Consider the following 25,405-nt stretch of genomic DNA (forward strand, 5'->3'; position numbering starts at 1 on the left):
AGATAATCTCCTCTTGCTCTGAAAAGAACCAAGTGTTTCATTTCACAGGAATTCTATGCCCTGAGCAAGAACAGAATGTTAGAACCAAAATGTAATGAATTCCACTTGGAGTCTGCCTCGGATGGGGAAGCACACACACAAGCAGCCATATCTCAAACCATGTAACACTTTGCTTTCTCTTTTGGCATGTGCCCGAATACTATACTAGATGTGGATCTTATTCTCAAATTTGCTCTCAGTTACAGGAGAAAAAATATTAAATGAAGCTTATGTGAGGTCTGTCTTAAGTCTCTCCCAATAATAAAATGTGTCTATGATGTATATGATGTCTTCAGTGGTGGTGCAATTTTAAAACAAATGAACTGGTTTCCTGGGGCTGACCCAACCTGTTCTATGAACACAACCTTCAACTAAGTAGTTCTCACTGAGGACACTCTGCATTAAACAAAGAAACATAAGAAACTATGTCTAGATCTTGAAAAAAAGTGTAACCCTGTACAAATACAAGAAACTGGAACATGATGGGTTTCTTGAAAGCTAGTTTAGCTGTCACCAACTTTTAAGGAGGCAAAGATGGAAGTGACAGCCACGTGCTTTCTCCCGCTGTGAAATAACTCATTGTCTTCAGGCATCCAACTACATAGTTAACACATCTTGCCTCCTGAACTAAATTGTTCAAGGATTCTGCTGTCCTTGAACTTTCACTTCAACTTGTCTTGGGGATCAGAATTTTATCTTACAAATAGGACCAGGTAACAACACCAACATTGTAAAGCCATAGACAGAGACACCCTGGTTTGGAAAGTTATGGCCTAAGTAAGTTCCTTGTATAAACACTGTGTTGAAACCCAGGAAGGAGGTCTAACATGCCCACTAGTGTACTATTTCAAAGCATGCTGCAGAAGACCTGCTTATCCAAAGGCCGTAATTATGACTTCCCTCTCCTTGTATTAATTTGTTTATGAAATAGCTCAGAGTGTGGCAGACTTTATTAATCACTTGCTATGGTCTGTGCCTGTGCTGGTGGACACAGAAACCTAAAACAGTAGCAATAACCTTCCAGGCCGCTTCTAACTTTGTTTTTAATCCTGGGGATATATACTGCACACAAACCCATCTTAGCAGCATAATAGGCTTGTCTCAACACCCATGTAGCTGTAAAATGCTGTGGGCTAGCCAGGAAGGCTTCAGCTCCATTTATACATACATGCGTGTGTGTGTGTGTGTGTGTGTGTGTGTGTGTGTGTGTGTGTGTGTTACATCTCATGTTATATCCTCTAAAATCAAAGTATTCTCATATGGTACATTACTAACAACATCAGACTTGGTCTTTTTTTTTTTTTTTTTTTTGAGGGGGGGCCGGGGAGGAGTGAGGAAAGGTTTCATATTTCTATTGGTTTTATTAAAAAAAAAAAAAAAAAGCAGTCCATATACTGACTACTTTTCATGAAAGCTGTTCTACCAGCCTACTGTGGCTCCACCCGGGAAAGCTCTATACTTACTTTTCTTACAGTTTTTGAGTGACGCACTACAAAACCACCAGAAAGGGAGGAAAAGCGGCAGCCCTCTCAAGCAGGGCGTCTTCCTCCCTGTAAACTTGGCAAAAAGCACACTGGACTGAAATACTGCACTCTCCATATAAGGCAGCCCAACTAAACATGTCATGCGTAATTTATGGGTGGCAAGCAGAGCATTAACCTCTGCGTGCACATACTTGGCCCACATGAAGCCGGTGCTGGATGGCAGCCCCGGCAGAGGGTTGCGGGCGCGGCCCGGACCCGCGCGACCAGTGGCCACCCCGGTCGACCCTGGCAGAGGTCACCGAGTTCACAGCACTCGACCACGCACCTGTCCCGGCTCACGGGCCACCGGTCCTGTCCCGCGGCGCCCCGCGGGGGCCCGCAGAGAGGCGCGGGACAGAGCCGCAGCGCGCGGCCGCGGTGCGGGCCGGGGACCCCCCGAGCGCCACCGGAGGCCGCCGCAGCGCCGCCCGCAGCGCAGAACAATGCGCGGCCGCCCCGCCACTCACCTCTCACGTGGCCGTGCAGGCTGCCCGCCGGGGCCCCGACTGCCCGGGGCATTGTGGGATCGCGACTCCGGGATGCCCGCCACGAGAAAGGGAACTGGCCGGGTCCGGGTCACGGGAGCATGGCGAGCGCCCCGACTCGTCGGGCTGCGGCGAGAGACTGTGGCATGTCGCCGTGCAGCCTCTTATCGCCGCGCGCCGGTTTCCGCCGCTGCGCGGCCCCTCCCCCGCGCCAGCCCCGCCAGGAAGGCGCGCGGACGCGCAGAGCTCCCACGCGCAGCCCCGGCCCCCGCCCGCCCGCCCGCTCGCTCGCCCGGGCCCGCGCCGCTCACCGCCGCTCCAGCTCCCGGGGCTCCGCGCCCAGCCCGCGAGGCCCGCAAGGTTAGACGGAAGGTTAGAGTTAGCAGCCCGGCCTGCAGCAGCAGAAGCAGCGCATCGCCTGGAACCTGGAAGGCGAAGGGCGGGAAAGAAGCTTGCACGGGTGTTGGTGGGTATCTTTCTCAGCAATCAGCACTCACAGTTTTGGAGTTCTGGGAGAAAACTGATCGTCACCCAAACACAAAACACCGGCCACCTTCCTGTCCCATCGGCAAATAAAACTTGCAGTTTAAAAGGCTCCCTTACTTCCAACTCTGCAGTGTGGTGTACAGAAAGCAAGCAGGGCTCCCTCTTTTAAAATAAAATAACATCTTAGGCGCAGCAGAAGTACTCCCACGCAAACAAGCCCTGGGCAACTGCCCGCCTGAGCAAATGAAACACCAGGTCCTAGTTCATTAGGTGCTGTCCTGTAACTTGACTTTGAAAGAAAAGAATTCTGGGCTTCTGAGAAAAGATAAAGTTTGAAGATCTGCGGACGGGATTTCCGGTGAATTTCAAGGAATTCTGATAACTTCGTCAGGGATGATTTTTAACTAAAAAAACGTTTGTTTCGTGGTTTGAACATGAGTTGGGGTGAGCGAATGCAAACTGAATTTCTCTCTCCCTGTTTCTGTTGAGTGGGTGAGGCACACTTTCCTAGGCGGAGTAAATGAATGAATAAATAAATAAATAAATAAATGATGTACTCCACTAGTTTGCAGAGCTACCAGTAACAGATCTTGATCCTCTGCTGGTCCATGAAACATGGACTTGCTGCTTACTGATTCCCTTCCTGAAATAATTAATTAATTAACTAGTACCACTTTTCTCAGTGTTAATTATTAAAAGTTCCCAAGTCCCCAACAATGGAAACAAAGTAGAATGACACTAGCATTTTCTCAGAGAACAGAGACAGGGAGTTTCTAACTGACAATTAGTAACCACTAGCGCCTGAGGACTTTCTCAGCATTCATTCCAGCAACTGGGTGGAATGTGAGCTATGGCAGAAGTAGTTAAGTATAGGTAGGATGGAGGTAAGTGCAGGAGGATGGAGTACAGGGATTGTACTTTTTGGAGCAGCATGGTAGGAAAGAGCACCAGCGAGCTGATGCTAAAATGGTAGGCAAATATCCAAAATGCCCTTGAGAAAAGGAGGGAAGGCTCCCTGGAGGAACTTAGGCAAGTAGCGCCTTGAAGGAAGTGCAGAAGTTGCTAAGATAAAAAGAGAGTTGCCTGGAGAGGCTAACTGGCTAGGGAGAAGACTCCTCCGGTGTAAAGAAGCTGGAGCTCAGGTCTGAGAACCTAAGTTCAAATTCAGAACATCTAGGCAAGTGTCTGTAACCACAGTGCTGGAATCAGGTAGAGAATGGGAGATATTCACAGCCCATTAGCCAGTTAACTCTGAATTCTAGATTCAAAGAGAGACACTCGAAAAAGTAAGTAATAAGATGGAAGGTAAATTTCAGAAGACACCTAATGTGGACCCCTGGCTTCCACGTGCACACATACATAGGCACAGGGAGTGGCACAAGTGGGTCCTGGGACCGTGGAGCAAAGTACAGAGCACGTGCAAGGAGCCTATCTGTTTCAATGCCCTGTAGAATCAATACAGTCATCTGTTTCCTTTCTTTAAAAGGAGATTAACGTGTTGGCAGAGAAGGAAGCCAGGAACTTCGACGTTATTCAGCAAACTATGAACTAGTTCGCAGGACCAGGACGATAGGGTGGAGTCTGGACTTGCATTCTAGAAAGATCTTTGGCAAATGCTTAGAGGGTTACTGAGAATGTATTCAGGGATGTTGGCAAAGGAAGGGTAAATGGGTGTAGACCCACTGGAAAACTGACTCATGCAGGGACGGAGGAAGGGAGGGGCCTTGGGAAACTCCCAAGGCCCTAGCTTAGCCTACAGGATTGTTACTAGCCTTTCCTTGTTTTCAGTTGCTTTCCATTTTCTATCAACAGAGCTCTGGCTTCCTGACAACACTGGCTACCTTTGCACCTGCTGCTGTGTGAGCTACCTTCCTTGCCTACTGCCTAGACCTAATCCTGTGTGAAGGATTAATTTACAGTTGCACTCAGACAGTCTCAGAGTTAGAGACTTGTTGGGTTTTTTTTTTTGTTTGTTTTTTGGTTTTTGGTTTTTTTGTTTGTTTGTTTTTCCCCATTTGCTAGAAAATTTGCCCTTTGCAATTGAATGCAGTAAAAAGCAGGACTTTGAACCTACTTGTAGTACAAGAGGGGAAACTATCAACTCTAACACTGCAGGGTGAGGAACTGCTAGAAACAAAAGAAAAATTGAAACAAACTCAAATTTTCTGCTCCATCAAATAGAACAAAAAGAAATACAAGAAAGGCGTCTGAATGTTAGAAACAATACAATAGTCTAGGAAAGAGCGAATCAAAGGAAAATGTTATTTTACAGAGATAAAGGGAAAAAGAAAGCCATGACAAGGTATCCAAGCCAATCTAAACCTTAGACGTGAGCCAAAATAAAGTAAGGCCTGAAACAATGTTGCCATCAGTAAGCCTAACCTGTTATTATTGAAAAGTTTGAACCACTAGGAAAAAAAAAACTATCTAATCATATGTTAAAAATATTAAAGCATGGTACCTTCAACTAACAATAGTCACATTTCAAATTGTGGAAACTAGTAAAAAACCATTATAGCAATAAAAAGCTAATAGCTACCCCATTTAGAATCTACTGGTTCCTTTTCAGTGCCAGGAGACCACTTAGGTTTCTCTTACACTGTGAGTTGTCGTTATCTTCTGCAGGCTCATGAATGCACATAGCCGTTAGCACAAAAGGGATGCCATTTTCAGGAGGAAAGGGAAATTATAGAAAACTATTTCACATAAAATAAAACTACTTTTTTTTTAAGGTAAAGGAAAAGGTATTCACAGCAGCTTCCTGAGATATTTCAATTCTTTCAATTCTTCGTTTTGTCAATGAGTCCAAGAGGAATACAATAAGGGGGCATGATTTTTGCAGATAAAATCAGCTCTTGGTTTTCCAATAATATATTATATATATATACATATATATTATATATATATATATATATATATATATATATCCACATTTCAGCCAAATTGGAATCTTTAAGACTCCTGTAAGAGTGTTTGCACTGAGAACACTATATTCTTTGTTCTCCATACCAGAATCCACAGCTCAGTAAGTTCCCACTGCCTCTTTCTATAATGACCTTTCTGCCTTCTCTTTCCATATATCATCTAAGCCTAAGAAAGATAGTTTTAAAAATAGAAATATAAAAACCCTTTGAAACACTTACCTATAATTAATTATTACACCAGGGTGAAATAATAGCTTATAATAATATATTTATATACTATGTAATAATACAATATAATGTATATGGTAATACTGATTCAATTGATTGCATGATAGCATCAAAGCCAGGACCCAGCCTCAGTTCCTATGCTTTCTTATCATACTTAAGTAAAAAATATCTAAGAGAAGATGCTTCTAGAATAAAGAGTCAATTTTAAGCCTATACACTTGTGCCTATGTTGTATTTCACACAAGGAAAATGGTAACATCCAAAGCCTGAATTCAGACTTCTTCATCATCCAAATATCTATACTCGACAGAGTTGAATGAATCTATTTATGTGTCTGTTTATCTTCAAGGATAATTTATATGTTTTAAGTACAAGGTAAATTCCTTTAATGTCTGTTATCTAAATATAGGTAACACATCTTGCATTACATATTATAACACAACGTGAAACATACTCCATTGAGTGTAGAAATTACAAAAATTAATTTCTTATAAAAATGAATAAATTTTCAATACTTATAAAATTAAGACATTTTAAATATTAATTTAATCATATACTTTATAAGTTACCTAAAAGTAAAGTCTTGTGACTAACTCTTTGGGGAAACATCAAGATGATTTTAGAAGCACGGACTGGTAGTGGGGATGGAATGTTAGGCACCATTGACCTGCTTTCTCAACAGGAAGACAAAACCATCGAAGCAAAGCAGGCTCCACATCAGTGCTATCAGACTTAATTCTTATTGTCCTGTGTGTTTAAGACAATGGGGAAAATGTGAAGTCCAATCATAGGCCTGTTTTCTCTGTTTCCTGTGAGCATCAACTACTCTGGGTTTCTAAGAATGCTGCTACTTCTCTATTCTACCTTCTCTCCTCTTTCAATCTTTGGGTTTTTTTTTCTTTTTTCTTCTTTCCATACAGAAAGCACACACACACACACACACACACACACACACACACACACACATTCACACTGCCTCTATTCATTGCTCAAGTGTTTAAGGAACATCAAGTTAACCAGTTACTAATTCTAGGTTCTGTGTTTGGAAGTGAACACAGAACAACCACTGTCCTCAAAGAACTATATTCTCTGAGTAAGGGTCAGAGTAGCAAACAAATAAATAATGTATAAAAAGAAAAACACAGGGGTTCTTGCAGATGGAGATAAGGACTTTTAAATAAAACCAAGCAGACTGAGTGGGGAAGTGTGTGTTCCATGACTGGATCAGTCATGTCCTGAGTAAAACAAGGATTGCCTAGAGAGAGAACAGGTTCAAGCTCCCAGTAGGGCTGGCAATCTGAGGGCAAGGAAACAGAAATGGGATGCCTAACCTCAAGGATTTATAATCAAGCAAGAGGAAACAAGAATCTTAAACGAATCACTCTGAAAGTGCAAAGCTATAACCACAACATTCTGTCTCAGCAGGAAGCCTGTATGTGTTGGCTATATTAGAGGTGGGCTGGGGCAGAGGCACGTAGTCCAAGTTTGCTTCTCATAAAGATGACTTGCTGTCATTTGATATGGGCTAGTCTCAGAACAGAAGGCAGGAAGTGGGCCGCTGCTAAGAATGAGCAGTGAGTGCTGTCAAGAAAGTCGAGTAGAAGCAAGTGTCACAGAGTGCAGCAATAGAAAGGGATTCAGTTAAGCACCTTTAGCAATATAGTTGTGCAAGTGTTGTGAGTTTATTTCCTAGAATTGAAAACTATACGTGCAATAGTCAGCTCTTGGCTTTGAGGCAATAGGAATATGTGGTATCTCTATGTGTGTCCAATCTCTTACTTGGGACCAACACGACAAAGAAAATTCAGAGTTACTAGAGATATAGTATTGGACTCATTTCTACGTATGTGTGCATGAAGACCAAGAATTCACTTAGGGAGTCTTCTTCACCCACTTTCCAACTCTTTTTTTTTTTTTTTTTTTTTTTTGAGTCAGGGTCTTTCAGTTGAATCCAGAGATCACTAACAAGACTTGTCTAGCCAACCAGCTTGATCCAGAGATCAAGTCCTGGCTTCTCGGTACTAGAATTACAGACAGGTTGCTAGGCCCACTGTACATTTACATGGGCTCTCGGGTTCTGAACTCCAGTCCTCGTGCCTGCTGCTTACAAGGTAATCTGGGTTCCTTTCTTTTGTTGTAACATAACCTGATAAAAAGCAGCATAGAGGAAAATAGGGTTGATTTGGCTTATAATTCTTCTTATATTCCATTATTGCGGGGATATTTAGTAAATAAATCATACAAAAGGAAATATGAAACAATGAGTAAGGGGAATAGCTTGGAGCATCAAATCCATAGTCAGGAGCAGAAAGAATGGACACATCCTTGTTAGCTCTCTCCTCTTGTATAAGGACTGGGTCCATGACTACAGGGCAGTGTGGTTCATAGTGGGCTAGTTTTTTGCCATATCAATTAACAATAAAGAAAACCCCCACCCAGTCATGCCCACAGGCCACCTGATCTATTCCTCATTAAGACTATTCCTCACTAAGTCTCTCTGGTGATTCTAGATTTTGTCAAGCTGATAGTTCAAACTAACCAGCACATGAGGCAAGCACTTTAAGCACTGAGTCATCTCCACAGCCCAAGACTAGTTTGTAACACAACTGTATTGAACAAATAGCATCCATCGTGTTGATCACCCTAATCATCATCTTTCCTATAATATCAGGCTGGAGAGTTGATTCTCTGACCGATGCCTCAGAGCTCATATGAGGTCAAGCCTTCTGTCTTACAGAATTCCAGAGGGAGTTCCTAAAATCATTAAGTAATAGTAAGACACAACAGATTTCTCAACTAACGTGTCTAAGATAAAAGTCTGTAATGGTGGGAGACTAATTAAAAAACAAACTATGTAATATGGCCTTTTAGTAAATTAAACACTCAAAATTAACCCTGAAACAAGTAGCAGGGGGTCTAAAGCAGACATTTTAACTGTTTTTGCTCATGCTATGTAATTATAAGTAATGTTGTGAAATACTTTCTATTATGTCATTACATGATGTGGGGTTGCCTAATGCAGAATCCCCTGGCAATTATTTTTAAAGGACTAGTTTGTTGGTCTTATCACTAAACACGTTAAAGTATGTGTGTGTGTGTGTGTGTGTGTGTGTGTGTGTATAACTTAGTTCTTTCATGTAATCTAAACATATATATCATTAATAATGTTCATTGTAGAAAGTCTCTGATTATTCTCTATGAAGGACATAGCCACTACCTTATTAATTCTTAAAGCTGACATTCTTATAAATGTGCTAAACAGATGGGCTGATTTCTTTTTCATCTCCAGAATATATTCTATGGGTCTCTATTTATGCTTTACAATCCTTTCTTTTGATTTTTGTAATATTCTATATTTCTGTCATTGTGCTCTCTCTCTCTCTCTCTCTCTCTCTTTCTCTCGCTCTCTCTCTCTCTCTCTCTCTCTCTCTCCCTCCCTCTCCCTCCCTCCCTCCCTCCCTCCCTCTCTTCCTTTCTCTGTGTTCCTCAAGGTGTCTTGTTAGTCTGAAGATGGGAATAGATTTGGTAAGAATACTGATTGAAGAGCATGTAGTAAATGCAGCAATTCATTTATGTTCAATATGCCTTCTATGTTTATCATGTAAATCAGGTGGCAAGGAGGACAGGACCAGGCAAGGCCTTGGTCTTCATGGCCATGTAACAAGTGGTCATTTACAAATGGTAAAATTATCCAACAATTGTTAACAGCTTCATCGCGGGGGGGGGGGGATCAGAGAACAGTCACAAAGTACCAAGAGACAGATAAGTGATTCGATGAGATGCATATACCTACCACTCAGCACCCAGCAATATGAACAGAGAGTTTGGTTGTAGGAGTAATCATATTGTCCTTTGAAAACCTATTTGCCATGCTGTTTCCCAGAGGCTGGGCTGTCAAACAGTGGGCATCCTAGTATTGCCTCAGTGGGTCTCATGAGGCCTTGCAACTTTCTCTCCTAGCTTTCTTAAACCTATAGCAACAAATCTTCACTAGGTGAAAGGAGATTATCTCATTAAAGTCATTTGCACCTAGGCAAGAACAGAGAGCCTTTGCCTCCACAAAGGACAGCTTGTTAACCCTAATGAGCTGCTAATTTAAATAGCTCTAAGCACCCTGGAGAAAGATACCACCTCTTCTCCTCTGCAAATTCCTCAGCACAATCTCTTGTCCTTTCTATTTCCCTCCTGAAATACAGTAAGAATAGAAACTGCTATATCCTTAGACATTCTGGCATGACTTTGAACCTCACAGGGTGCTGTTAGAAATTAGAGGACTGAAATTAGGCCAGTGGCTGTCAACATTTTGGAACAATAGACAAAAGCCTAGACCAACAGAATCAATTTCTGGGAGTGGGCCCAGCATATAGTTATCATAAAGACCCCTAGATGGTTCCGTGTGCAGCTTACTACTGCTGAACTAGTATTCGGCCCATTGCTCCTCACTTGGGATCAGAAGCAATCCATTGATTTGCTCAATTTCTGCTTTGGTAAAATTTAGTTGGCTGAATAGAAACAGTAGTATCTGTAGGAAAATAGCTAGGTATGAGAAAACAAGGAGGAAGGTTCTTTTCCCTTTTTAAACCTTTCAGTTCTCAGCTGCTAGGACACCAGACAATACTGTACTTTCATGCTAAACATCATTGTTATCAATTTTCTTATCTGGGCTACAAGAAGTTGTGGAATGGCTGGCATAATCCAAGCTTCCCCTAGGGCGAACAAGAGTAGATGCTATGCAACTTGAAAGGTGCAGTCTAGCAATGGCAATGGTTTTAAAGTCATGTTGTGAACAGATACATGTGTCAATATGGGAAAGAAATGTGTAAATACTTACCTCTAAGTATACTCTATGAGAGTATACATTCTACCGTGTGTTAGTGTATGCATGTGTGTGTGCGTGTGTGTATGTTTGAGTGTGTGTGTGCCTGAGTAAATATGTGTGTACACATGCATGTGCAGGAGCTCTCAGAAGTCAGAAGAGGGGTGGAGCTCCTTGAACTGGAGTTACAGGTATTTGTGAGCTGCTCTGAAAGCACTGGGAACCACATGGGTTCTTTAAGCCAGAGCAGTAAGCATTCAATCGCTGAGCCACTACTCCTGCCTCATTTATTGGTATCACTATTAATTATTATTATCATCATTATTATTATTAACGTTCTCTTTTATCATCAGGTTCAAATGACTTATAAACATATGAATCATCAAATTCTCTTTTCTAAAGGCACAATTCTATTATTACTTGCATGAAATAGTAACTTTGTTTCTCCTAAGTGGGAGGGAGTTCTTCAGGGCAAGGTTATCAGAAATCTGTGCCTGACTGTTATTACTACTGCACCCTGGCCCTTGCTGCGGTTTTTGGTGTTCCTTTCATTCATTTTGTAGAATGAATCTTTTAAAGCAATGATACTAACAGACAGATATTGCTCTCTTTAATATTTTCAAGGCATGTAACATGCAAACTTTTGAAATGATGTTTGAAAAAAAAAAAAAAAAGAACCTGAAAATCCAATTGTATTATCTTTTGGTTTTGTCATAGATAAAAGTGATTTTTTTTTATAAAAGTGCTTTAAAAAATGTTTGTCCTTGATGAAGTTACCATTTATCTGTCCCTGGATATAAGCTAATATGTGCTTATTTCAAATAATACATCAAGTGCCTATAATAGAAGTGTATTGAATCTTTTCAAGGCAGCACTGTAGAGATATTTATGCATGATTATTCTCAACTAGTCTATAACTGCCACCCACAAGCTTACTCCCATGTAGAGTGTAACTTCCTTCCACAGCTTCAAACGCCCACGCTACACACACACACACACACACACACACACACACACACACACACACTTCCCTGCATGTCACTCATTCTTTGCAATTAAATAAAGTAAAAGCTAACTATATGAAAGAGGCTTAACCCACTGTTCATCTCTCTTCATGGACTGTAGCATTCTTTCTAAAGATAATTTAAACTAGAAATTTAGTCAGGACACCTTCCCCCCTTGGGGCATCTTTTGTAGTCTGTTGATCCTTGCAAAGTTCTGGTGAATCTGTCCACTAGAAACTGAAAGTAACTTCAGGGTCCCTAACTACCAAGTTCTTCAAGAAGGTAATGGGAGATTCATTTTGCTAGGTTAGACTTGAGCTTGTTTAAATAAAGGGCACCTTGGGCCTGGCATCCTACTCATACATGGAAAATAGCCTAAGGTGTTATGAAACAGAAGCACACATGTACTTCTACATAACCAGAATTGTCCTCACTGAGAAAGAAGTAGCCAAAGACATCATGGTGTTTACTGCTAAATAAACTGGTGACTCAGGCAGAAAACTCTTTGTTGGAGCTTATAGCAACAGGTGTATACATGTTGAATATAGCACCTAAGCCACTTCCCACTGGTAAGAGTCCTATTGGCTGGGACTTGTTTTTGCCTGCCTCCAGGCCTGATGACTTAGTCTTTGGCTTCCACTGAGAGCAGGACATAATGATACCCATCCTCCAACCTGGTGGACCTTGACCTCTCTGTGTATGCAGCAACAATTTTGAAAGAATCAGATCAAGAGACAGTGATTTGTTATTTAAGGAAGTACTGTTTCTTCAAGGGTATTGGTTCTTGCACGATAAAGAGGCATGGGATTCGAATAACCCCTTAAGCTGCAGTTTCCAGTGAAGGTTATACACCTCTACTTCATGAAACTACGACCAGAAATGATTTCATAATCGGATCTTTGGTATATTATGGTTACTATTGTAACCTGATTATACCAAGTGCTTGTGCCACAGGAATGATAGACTCACACCAGAAAGAAGTTACCCATGAAAGGTATTCTTCTATTACATGGTGAGTTACTAATGAGGAAGAGGAGCAAAGCAAACCAAGGCAGGTGACAAGGCCTCTTGGCTTCCAGGAAGGCATCCTTTGTGGAGACTCCTGGAAAACACTACTTAGCCTGAGCTTGTTAGACCCCAGCCATGTGCTTCCCCCAACATTCTCTCCCTAGACTCTAGTTCATTGCAACACATGTATGCTACTCTTTTTACTCAACTGATTTATTTCCAAATTGACAACGTTGTATGCATGTATCATACACAACGGGATTCCTTGAATTACACATTGTAGAATTGTAACAACTAACTTGTTGACAGGTGTTTGGCCTTCCTGAGTTAGCATGTCTTTATATGTGATGGGTACATTTAATATCAATTCTCTTAGAAATGAAGTATCACCTCACTCTGGATAGAATGGCTATTACCAAAAAAGACAAAACATAAGCCCTTTTGTTAAGGTTGTGAAGATAAAGGAATCCTTTACACTGTTGGTAAGAATATGAATTGGCATATATACAGAACTGAAAATGAAGGTTATATATGAACCAGCAACCTCACTATTTCCTATACATGCAAATAAAACAAATCAGTATTTTGAAAACTCATAATGCTGTTACATTCATTGTTTAAAAATGACAATAATTGTTATGGAATCAACTGAGCATTTGTCAACAGATGCATGAACAAGGAAAGTACATACCACGCTGACTGCAGAAAATCCAATGTTCTCACACTGTGTGCTTCTGGATTATTCTGCCCTAGCCAGGAAGCAGCCTAAGTATCATAATGTTCTCTCCGTGAGTTTATTCTCCCATATACATGCACTTGGATCACATAGCATTTTATATTAGGTAAAATGTTGGAATATGGTAAATCAGACCCAGAGAATTAGAGTAGGATGAAATACATTGACCCATTAGCTAGTAAGCCCTTCGTGTCTCTGTAGAACCAGCACAGGCAAGGTTTGTTCTGCTTTATGTTTGTATTTAGTGTGGAGGCAGAAGTGTTTGAAGCTGAGTTCATAGCCCTACATTATGCTAGTCTGTCTGCCTAAAGAAAGCAAAGAGTGTAACTCCCTAGTTCAGCCATGCTCAGTCTTCCAGCACATACTTTTGTCCAAGACCAGCTAGTAAAATTTTATTGCCAGGTTTTAACTTAAGCCAGGAATAGAAAGATTCATATTTCATGCTGTTAACTTTTAGAGTATGAGAGGAAGACTGTGTGTGTGTGTGTGTTTCTATGTGTGCATGCTCCTGTGATGTGGATACATGTGAGAATATGTAGACATAGTTTCATGTGCATGTCTATGGAAGACAGAAATCCACCTCAGGGTTCTTCTTCAGGTATCACCTACCTTTCTTGTTTTATTTTGGTTTTACACAGAGTCTACTACTGACCAGGAATTTGCCAGGGAGCTAGACTGGCTGTCCAGTGAGGCCCCAGCAATCCTCCTGTTTCCAATCAGCCCAGTGCTGGGATTAGAGATGTGAACCACTATACCTGGCTCTGGGACTCCAGCTCAGATCCAGCTTGCACAGCAAGGACTTTAACCACCAAGGACGTCCCCAGCCTGAGCCTTTGTCCTCTGCTCCCTTGCTGACTGACATTGGGCTGCAAACCAACTAAGAGCATACTTTTCAATAATGTATTCAATAGTTCCTCAGCAGTTCACATCTCTGAACCCATGGTACTCAGAAGTTCAGTCCAACTAATGATGACGTAAAGGCAACCATTTAGATTGTTTACTCTCTTGGAATAATTTTAACAATCAGAGGAAATTTATAATCACTACTTATCAAAAAGGTGCGCTGGTATTTCTAGGGTTCAACAGTCACTGATGCTCTGGAAGGAGCAAATGAGGGCACCTCAGAGAATTTTTTTTCTGCAGGCTGGAAAATAGCCTTTTCTACTTTATTTGCATACAGAAATTAAGGATCATAATGGCTGTCACTGGATACCTGTATCCATATGTTCAAATGGCTAGGGCAATATACTCAATTACCCCTTTAACGGTTTCTTTTCAAAAATCTTAATCTAATAAATTTAAATAATTTTGAACCCTTTACACTTTTTATCAAACTTGACCTATTACAGAAATGAAAGGGCAAAAATATGTAGTTAACCTCTGAAGGTAAGCCTGTCTTATCTGCAATTCATCTAATATGATAATTTATCTCCAAGGAAACTTCTGACCTGGGCAGTAATTGCCTCTGCTTTTCACACAGCAGTGTTCTCTGCCCTGTGTTAATCAGAGATAATGGATCTCTCTGTGCATTTTTGCCCCCAATTCACACATGTGCATATCATTGCCAATGATTTCTCACAGTGAACAACTTTGTCTCTTGGCATCCAATCTATATGACTCAACCATTTCTGAATATCAGTTCAAGACCCTTCTTTCCCATGGCACACTGGGACATAAACCACATTCCTCATTCTGATATGTCAAATTCAGTTCAGTCCTGCCCTAAGCCTAGCAATGGCCCTTCTTTGACCTTATCATTGCCTTGAATATCATCCCTTGAAAGAAGCAATCTTGAGAAACCACACAAAAGAAAAGCCCTTATTCTTTGTCTCCATTATATAACTGCTTAATGGCCTGGGCATAGTTACCATCATAAGGACCTTCCAGAAAGGGCTTTACTTACCGTTTTATCCATTGCTTCTCCCATTTAGACTGTGGGCACCTTGAGCGTGAAAACTTTGTCTAAGTTATCACTGCCTCTCTGGCTTTAGAACCATGCCCAAGCCACAGGCTTTAATACACAAGCACACGGAGACACTCATTTCAAAATGGTAATTAAAGCTTCTCACTAGATTTAAAATCTCATACAGCAGTTAGTGTCACATGCCAACTTTCTGAGTAGGGGAATGCAGTTGTGAAAATGGCTCCACATGTCTCCATATCAAAATCATGGAATTCTGGTGTTGCTTCTCACTTCGTTGAACTTTGCTGATCTTGTCATAACCGGTCGCCTTATCTAGATGCAAACTTTTCTGCATCTCATTAAATGATTCCAGGAATTGTCCTTGTGATTATAATGTAACTATATTATATAGAGTGTCATTCTCCAGAGAGCCTTCAGTGTGTCATTGCTGCAGTCTGTGCACAGTGCTCACCTATTTAGAGTTTTTCTAAGTCAGAGCTACACCATGAACATGAGCATCCTTGCCTGCATCCAAGCCATAAGTTGGCCTGCTTTCCTTATCAAAAACTAAGTAGTACAGGTAGATACAACTTGGAGATAAACACATCATGATCACATTTTGTGACTTTATCCACCTATCCTCTCTCTGAATTTGTATGTTTTTCTTATTTATAAAAAATCTCAATGGCTCTGGTTTTATGGAATTATTGAGGCTATTAAAGCACCTGAAAAATAACGGCACAAAAAAAAATGTTCAGGACTTCATCATCGCCATAATCTTGTCAGCATTTTGAGTGTGGTAGTCTTAAGAGCCAAGGCATGTGTTTATATCTTTCTATTTTATATTCTGAATACACCATCAAGTCAGTTTCCCTAGAGTAGCTCTGTAATCAACCTCAAGATCAAAACTAGTCCAGGAAGTATTGCAAAACAGCATGCTTAGTTAGGAAAGTGTTCTGACAGAGATAGGCTTAAGGACAGCCATGACCTCTAACTGTCAAAGAAGAGTGTCCCATGAATTTCTTGGTGGTAAGATGGAGGAATGAATTGAAGACAGTGGAAAAAGCAACACAAAGTGTTCCCCCCACTCCCGGATTCTGAAATGCTAGTGGCAGACATTGTTGAACTTGTCTGTTTTTAGCTTAGTGGAAAAAAGCCAACACAGGATGACAGAGAGAGGGAGGGGAGAAGAAAAGAAGATCTTGGTCTACTTACTGTCTCCTGGGACCACAGTTTGGTTTCAGTTCCTTTGACTCAACAAGAACAGTTTCTCCACCTGATAACTGCATGGAGTACAGCCATAACCAAGGCTTCTCTCAGGCAGCCATGAGACCCAGCTAGTTTTATTTTGTGTCTTTGATTTGTATATGCAGTTCAGAATTGGTGAAATGTTTGACTTTGGCCAACATTTACTTATTGAGCATGAATTATGTACTGTTCAATGTACTAAAAACAAGGGGCACAGCATAAACAACCAAGGAGCTTGCAGTCTGTTAAGAAGAACATACAGGAAAGATCAAAATTTTAAAAATAGGTCAAAATCAGCCATGGTGGTCCATTCTTTAGTCTCAGCACTCAAGAAGTTGAGGCAAGTGGATCTCTGAATTTGAGCCCAGCCTGGTCTACATAAGTGAGTTTCAGTCTGACAGTCTTAAACAACGAGACTCTGTGTGAAAAACAAAATAAAAAGCAAAAATTAAAAATAATATGTGCTATTAAGAATAGTAAAGAGGAAGGAAACAAAGAAGTGAGGGAGAGACAGAGGGAGGTAGGGAAGAAGTGAGGGAGAGATGGAGGGAGGAATGGAAAGGAGATTCCAGTGGCATGCACACACTGCAACTGTATTTCCAGCAGTTGGGAGGCTGAGGTAGGCACAGCATCAGCTGTATGCCAGTCTGAGCTTCATATTGTGACCCAGTCTCAAGGAAACATCAAAAAATGAAAATAGAAAGAAATGGTAGAAAGCTCCTAGGCAGTCTACTGCAATTAAATATGTACATAGTAATGAGGAGAGACAAGGCCTAGGGGCTTGTTGAGTTGAGATATGAATACACTATGGTGTCACAGTGTACGGGAAGAGTATGCTAGAGAAAGAGAAATGAGTATGAGGGGAAAAGAGAGAGAAAACCTGGGTCAGTAATGAGCTTGGAATATGCTGTGGCAAAAATGAAGACTAGGGCCAGGAGACAGGGAGAGTAAGTTTGAGAAAAGACATGCATGTAGAGATCAAGGCACAGCCACATCTAGGATTTTGGATCTCTTCCTAATTAAAATGGAAAACATTTAGAGAATTTCTGAGAAGAGAGTAAAATGGTTTAATCTGCAAATGATCAGGCTATGCTGGCAGGCACACAAGAGTGAAAAGAGTTTCTTAGAAGGCTACAAGAGCAAAGAGCACAGCGTGGTATGCTTTCCAGAGGGTGTAGAAGAAGAACCTCTCCACACTTGCTTTGGACCTAGTTCATATTCTTGCTGATAGGTGGAAAACGGCTGAGGGTAAGGGCATCCATCAAGTGAGGAACTGGAAAAAGGGTACTGATTAGTGATCACTATAGTAGACGAGGCAGAAGGAGGTGTGGGAAGGGAAAGGTTGGGTCTAGGAGGATGTTGGAATTTTGACTTCTGTTAACATCTGACTACAACAGTTAGTAGTCATTCCGACACATGAATCCAGACATTGGTAGACAGTTCAGGAAATAGAGTTTTCTAAAAACTATAATAAACTAATATAACTATAATAAAATAATTTGTTATTTCAAATTAATAGAAAATTAAAGAAAGAGAAATGAACACGTGCAAAAAAAAACAAAACCAAAACAAAACAAAAACATCTGAGCTTGGGAAAATAGAAAGATCAAGGCTAGATTTTTGAAGAGAAGCAGCAAGTCATTTACTTAAGACTTCAGTTAGTAAGTGAATGGACAGAAATTGAAAAATGTATTTTGTCTTCCTAACACAAGCATTGGAGTATGTTTGCAGCTGCAAATTCGTGAGTAGACTATAGGGAAGTCTTAGTAAAGGGATGTTCTAGTATTACTTATAAGATGACAGATTTTTTTCACTGTGTATAGGGTGTACAGATTCATGGTTCCTATTTTTCTTCCTTACAGAATGGTTTTTCAGTAAATATGATTCCATGTGCACATTCAACTAAAAAAAAAAAAAAAAAAAAAAAAAAAAAAAAAAAAAAAAAAAAAAAAAAACAACAACTGTGGAATGAGAAATCCTTAAAGTATGGCTACAAATATTCAGTTTACATTCTGGAGTTTCCATTCTTTGTAACATCAAAATAATAATTTTAGCTAAGATAAAATGTAAATGTATTTAACTTGAAATGAATTATAAAGTTCAACATATAACTCAAGCAGGTGTCTCTGAATTATATCCACAATATTTAAGTCAGGATGTACAGGTTTAGTAGTAGAACTGGCTATGGTGAGGATTTCTGTACAGTTTGAAAACAAAGAAACAAAGTAATGAAGCCTAAAATAAAATTAAACCAAGAAGAATACAATTGTTAAAAATTTTAAACCTAGAGAGGAACTGAGGCAAACTTAATTAATAGCATACCCATACTGCTTGGGAAGGAAACAGAAGAAAGGAAGAAAACAACAAGCCAAGTCATTTGCAAACAATTATTTAGTGATATTTGGGAGGAGGACAAACAATTGCACAGAATCCCTGGGCTCTCGGGAGAAATTCTGATGTTATTGTAGCTGTACTGCAGTATCAAGCACGTTAAAGCTGTCAGGCTACAGGGATCTCAACATGGGAGAAGAATCAAATGTGGAAAGGGGAGAGTAAGAAAAAAAAGTCTATGAAGATGGTTTTACCTAAAGATAATCAGAATGAGTTCAGAATACCCAGAAAGTATAGAAATATATGCATGAATATAGATGTTTTCACACATGTATGTTGATATAAACATATGTACTTACATGTTTGTGTTTGTGCATGGGCATATAAATTACCATATTCTGGTGAAAGGGTCATAAAAAATGTGAGTGACAGGGACCACATTTTTAGCTCCACCAACCAAAGACATGGCAAAAATTCTTGAGATACAATGGAATGGATGTTGTGACAGCTTAGTATATCTTTTCACGCAAAAATAAGAAAAAGATCACTAATATAGTTGGTCAATTCCATAAAGACATAAAAAAACAAAATAAATGAGACTCTGATGGTCAAATATGTACAATTTGACAACAAATAATCATGGCAACAATCAATTACAAGTCACGAAAGAAAAGCTAGAAATTCCCTGAGCACAGCAACATAGAGGCATAAATAAACCAGTGTGGAAGAAAAGATGCTTTAGCCTGTAATAGCTTGGAAACAACATATGGGCATAAGGGAAGTATCACAGTGGAAAGATGTTGTTTTTGCAAGATAAACACTTGTTAAACTTCATAATAAAGATTACATTAGACAAGAATATCAGTATTATGTCCAAGACAATTTTTTGTTGTTGTTGTTGTTTGGAAGTTGTCACTACGTGATGGGAAATTGCAGGCAATGCCTCAAAAAGGCAATAAAGCTGACATTGCTGGTGCAAGACAGGTGAGAGTAAGAGCCTTTTCACATGGTAGCACAGGAAGAAGCAACACTTTTGCAAGACTGCTGCACAAAATGTCTGACCACCCCAAACAGGAGGTGAGCCAAAAAACACCAAAAAAGAAAAACAAAACAAAAAACAAAACAAAAAACCCAAACAAACGAACAAAAACAGAAACAAAAAAACCACCAAACAGAAATATGTTAGCAAAATTAAGGATGTTATGGGTAACAGTTATGTTTGTTTTTTAAAAAAGCTATCAGAAGAGATACTTTCCCCATAAAGAAATAATAAGTACTTGAAATATATACGTTTACCCAGATTTGAACGTTATTCACTTTATTCATGTACTAACACACTACATGCAAATTTTATACATCAGTTAACTATATATTTGTTTTATGAAAAATTTAAAAGCTAAAGAAAAAGTATTGGTTAAAAGACCATATGCTTTAAATCCTTTAGTTTTACCCGAGATAATGACATGAAAATATTCCAAACTAAACAGAGTGATAAGACAAAGCACTCAGCGCTGACTGTCAGTTGCAATGTGGAGTAACTGTGCAACTGCCAACAACGTAGGTCTTGAGTGCATTAACAGTAAAATAAAATAACTATGTGGAGAAATGCATATGCTAATTATCTGGAATTATCCATTGCAAGTATACACACAATTCAAAACCATGTGTTGTGCACAATAAATATATGCGATTTTATTTGCCAATTAAAACTAAAAAAGAGAACTGTCAACTAAATGAGGTTATCAACTCTAGATTGAATTGGTTACTGGAGGGATAACATTATAAAGGATATTATTAAACAACAAAACTGAAATAGGAACATTCCAAAAAAAATGGACTGTCAGTAAAGACTTATGGAGTAGAGCATTGCATCTATCTGCTGGTGTGCTTACAATTGCACATGGAAGGAAAGGGCCTTGTGCTCAAAAAGTCAAAACAAAATGAATTGAGTACAGAGAGAAAGAAAGATGGGGAATTGACTATGAGACGTATATATCCCTTTTCAAGGGAAGGTCTCATTTTATATCCAAATGTGGCCCTGAACTCATGGCATAGCCTGGGCAGCCTTAAAACATAACAAAACAAAATTATAATAATTCTCTTGCTTTAGCCTCCTTCATGCTGGGATTGCAGGTGTGAATCACTCTACTCAAATTATAACTTTGAAAATTTGTAAAAGTTGCAGGTGAGTATTTGAAAGAGATAATTTTTCTTTTCTTGGCAGCATTATCACAGGGAGTGCTTTGGTTGTTTTTCTCATTCAGATTCTTTCTGCCATAAAAAGAAAGGATGAATAACTTGCTTAAAATTATTTCCTTGTGTAAAGGCAAATCGAATGAATACAGTGTGCTGATGATGTTTTATACGATTTATTCAGAATCAGAACAAGCTATAATGATGTTTTCATGGACCACATGACAGCAGTTGTTTCTAGGGTGAAAAGAATGTTTGAGGATGTGGTAGCAACAGAGTAGAGCACAAGGGAGGGCTCCCAATGAACAACCTGTAAGAGAAATGTCAGCGAGGGAAGAAACTCATTCCAGTCCAGGTACCTACACCAACAGGGCAACTTCATTCTCACCTGTTTTTTTGTCAATTCTGAAATTAAGTATTAACTATAATGTCATTTCCCCTTAAATTTGGATTTAAAAATAAAAAGTATTTGTTGCAATAATATTAAAAGTAAAAATATATAAAATAAAAAAGTAAAACCTCTAGGGACCTTTCAGGGAGGGGGGTCTGCTGACTCCGCGCCCAAGGTGACCCGGTGCTGACGCTGGACCGTCTAGAGACTGCCATATCCGGGGATCCATCCCATAATCAGCCTCCAAACGCTGACACAATTGCATACACTAGCAAGATTTTGCTGGAAAGACCCTGATATAGCTGTCTCTTGTGAGACTATGCCGGTGCCTAGCAAACACAGAAGTAGATGATCACAGCTATTAGATGGACCACAGGGCCCCCAATGGAGGAGCTAGAGAAAGTACCCAAGGAGCTAAAGAGATCTGCAACCCTATAGGTGGAACAACATTATGAACTAACCAGTACCCCGGAGCTCGTGTCTCTAGCTGCATATGTATCAGAAGATGGCCTAGTCGGCCATTGGTGGAAAGAGAGGCCCATTGGTCGCGCAAACTTTATATGCCTCAGTGCAGGGGAACGCCAGGGCCAAGATGTGGGAGTGGGTGGGTAGGGGAGTGTGGGGGAGAGGGTATGGGGGACTTTTGGGATAGCACTGGAAATGTAAATGAAGAAAATACCTAATTAAAAAATATATATATATGAAAGAAAATTTAAAAAAACGTAAAACTGTTTTTCAGTTCATGTTTCCAATGATGGAAAGAAAATTGTAAGGAGTACAGACAGCATCAAATCTAAGGACCAAGGTTTAGTTCATGCAAAATACTAAACATAAACAAACTGACAGACAGACAGACAAAACCAATAACAAAAATAAGTAAAAACTAAACAGCATTGATGCCAGGCTGGTGAAGGAAATGTAACAGTCATTCCTAAAAGAAAGTTTATATTTTAGGAATGTGAACATCAGGAAATAATACCTTTAACTGTTTCCCTACAACTCAGATGTATAAATTGTAACTGTATGTCATTAACATGGAAAAGATAGACACATTCAGGAACAGAATAGGCTCTCTTATATTTTTATTTTTACACAAATAATTTCATAAATTGATATTTATATTCTTTTTTGCATCTACTTGCACTCTTCATTTTTGTACGTATAATTATTTTCCGATTTGTTTAAAACAATATATATTAAATTTAAATATGCTACATTTGGCATAAGGAAATAAGAAAGAAATAAGGAAGAAAGAAAGGAAGAAAGGAAGAAAAGAAGAAAGGAAGAAAGGAAGAAAGGAAGAAAGGAAGAAAGGAAGAAAGAAAGAAAGAAAGAAAGAAAGAAAGAAAGAAAGAAAGAAAGAAGAAAGGAAGGAAGAAAGGAAGAGAGATAGAGAGAGAAATGAAGGAAGTAAAAAAGGAATAAAAGGCATAATGTTCTGATGTTCTTTTGGAAGTAACATATATATATATATATACACATATACATATATGTATACATATATATTAGTATTAGTGTTTTCAAGTAAAATCATTTTTTAAAGTGCACTTGGCTACTGGCTAGGATGGGATAACACTAATGACAAGCAGGTTACTCTCTTTCATAGTGGACAATTTGGAGAAGGCCAGAGTGTGAGAGAGACACCTACTTGCTCTGAAGTTAATCAGTGTCTCTTCCAGGCTTCCGTCATCTCTCATATCCCTGATGTAGTTCCCATGTGTTCTTAACAACCAGGGCTTGTTAAGATTTGCTATAAAGCAGATATGCGCTTTCAACAACCATTCTTAACAATTGTGTCAAGAAATGTAATCTGGTGAAACATAAATACATGTAGGTATCAAAATTTGTTTCCCAGAAACATATAACGAACAATGTTCTTTCTAACTCCACTTCAGACATTTTTGTTTCATGCACAGACTCTAAGTCCTCTGCTTAAATGAGTTTCTGGAGAAACACAACTCTAACATTGAGCAAATGTCCCTTGAACATTCACACGTCTCCTGGAAACAACCGGTCAAGCGCTCATATTTCCCGTCTGTAAATAGATTGTTTTCAAAGAAGAAATTCTAAACTTATTTTCCACAATCTAGAAGCAGGCTGCTAAATCAGACATAATAATTCACAGCAACAACAAATCTGCCCTGCCAAGAAGACAGCATGTTCTCTAGAGCCTTGGCCTTCTTTTACTGCCCTGAGTTACAGAGGTAATCAACTTCCTCCATAATTTTTCTCATGGTTCTTATCCAGTATGAATTGTGATGTCGCATAGTACATAGCACACTCACAATAATCAGTAGTTAATGATACCCAAATGTCTCATGATTAAAAGTATAGATATTTGAAAATGTGGATATTGATAGGCTTTGAAATACAATTGTTAAATTAACATAACCAAGTTTAGATAAAAGTATTGTTGAGTTAGTATGCAATACGTAAAGATGAAGAGGCACTGTGTTGTCAGGCTCTGCGCTACCAACTTATTCTGCATTCTAGTTAGAAAGTCCAACTCACATTATCAATTACTTTCCTGAATTTATAACACTAAATATTTGCTTTCCTGAACCATTATGAGAAGACAGTGACTCTAGTCAGGGCCCAGTGTGTGGAAATGGTTTAAAACAGTACGTAGATACCAGAAAGTGCAACGGCACTAGCAAGATATCACGGTGTTTCTCAGCAATGTGAAAACAAGATCCAGTTAGAAATGAGATATTGTCGAGTTCCTTTACTGGAGGCCATGACTGCCTCTTTTAAAAATAAAATTAAATGTGCTCTCAGATATGCGAATCTGGGTGTTTTATTTTAGTAAATCTCAAGCCGTGAACGTGTGCTGTGTGTCATTTTCATAAGCTGTTTAAGTTTCGTAAGTTTTCACTGGCAAACTATGCAAACCCCACATGTGTAACTGAACTGTGCTCCTGAGCGCCATTGTTCTTTCTAAAATTGTGTTTCTTAACTTCAGTGTGGTGGAATAATTTTAGAAAACTCAAAGAAACCATAGCCTGCTACAAGAAAGACTGTTAACTTTCTATATTTGAATATACGGTTAAATATAGTTAATGTGGACAGGCAGCCTCTCAGACTTGTCCAAATTGGATGATTCTGTTTTTTAAGACTTACGTACGCTGTTTTAGAATTTGACTCATGAAACCAGAGTAGTGTGATTCATAACTACTAATATGAATTATTTCCTTTTCTTTTTTACTCTATTAAGTTTTATAAATGCAAGCTGCTCTTCTAAGGAAAGTTAGAATTTCTTATTTAGATTTTAAGTTTATGCACTTGATTTACATTTCAAATCATTTTTAAAAATTAAAGCACCATAATGTAATGAAATGAAACAATAATCCCAAATGCTACATGTTAAACAACATCATTTTTATGGTATGTGAAAAAATAGAATTTTTTAAGGAAAAAAATGTTCAATAAATAAAACATAAAAAGAATAAAAGAGAAGTGAGAGGATTTATGAATGTCAGAAATCAACTTGTGGGAGGAAAATATAAACATTCAAATTTATAAATAACACAAATGTTTATACTAGAGTTAGCTGTGTGGAGGGTTACCTACAAATAAGGAAGACAGAATTTTATTTTGCAGCTAAAGGAACTTTCAGATCAAAAAGAACTTAATTTTGTTTGCAGCTTATTAAAAGCTTAAATGTGAAGTTAAAGACAGTTAAACTTTTGTCATTTAAAAAAATTTACTATTTACATGAGAGGCTTCCACAGGCTACTTTGTAATTTGGACAGCATCCATATCATTATATTATTGACAAAGCAACAGGACTACGAATAATAAACTGAAAAGTAACAAAAGGCACGTTTTTCTTACCTCTGGGCCCTGTTTACAGCTGCCTGTCTATCTGCTCCGTTGCTAATGAACGACCACCTCAGACAATTCTGTTTCCTGCTAGGCTCTTTTTACAAGTGGCACATACATAGAGGCTTTGCTCTGCAAAAGGATAGTGCACAAAAAGAGGAAGTTGCAAAATACCAGTCATTATGCTTTATAAATCCTACAAAGAAGACAAATGATTTGCAAGGCCCTCATAATCTTGGAGACTGAGCTATAATTTGTGCATCTCTTC

General features: G+C 39.2%; 2 protein-coding genes across 30 annotated transcripts in view; one reads left to right on the forward strand and one right to left on the reverse strand.

Annotated features, from left to right (window-relative positions):
• The window catches only part of Mbnl1 (muscleblind like splicing regulator 1), a 164,163-nt gene extending 138,918 nt beyond the window's left edge, over positions 1–25,245 (reverse strand). For 20 of the 29 annotated variants that reach the window (XM_029475664.2, XM_085835861.1, XM_029475663.2 and 17 more), the window contains exon 1: positions 2,030–2,215. The gene's annotated coding sequence lies outside the window, so the exon portion shown is untranslated. Of the gene's footprint in view, positions 1–1,848; positions 1,868–2,029; positions 2,216–2,358; positions 2,473–22,963; positions 23,126–25,149 lie in introns of those variants that run through there. The other 9 variants (XM_085835862.1, XM_029475649.2, XM_085835863.1 and 6 more) reach the window with 7 other exon arrangements.
• Positions 1,675–5,887, forward strand: LOC147005631 (uncharacterized). Its single transcript, XM_085835865.1, has 2 exons — positions 1,675–2,513; positions 4,346–5,887. Exon 1 carries the CDS (start codon positions 1,675–1,677, stop codon positions 2,410–2,412), a length of 738 nt encoding a protein of 245 aa, XP_085691991.1. The 3' UTR covers positions 2,413–2,513; positions 4,346–5,887.
• Positions 25,246–25,405: the final 160 nt, after the last annotated feature.

Source organism: Mus caroli, unplaced genomic scaffold, assembly GCF_978045245.1.
Source record: "Mus caroli unplaced genomic scaffold, Mus_caroli_1 scaffold_3, whole genome shotgun sequence".
In the NCBI taxonomy this organism is placed as follows: Eukaryota; Metazoa; Chordata; class Mammalia; order Rodentia; family Muridae; genus Mus; species Mus caroli.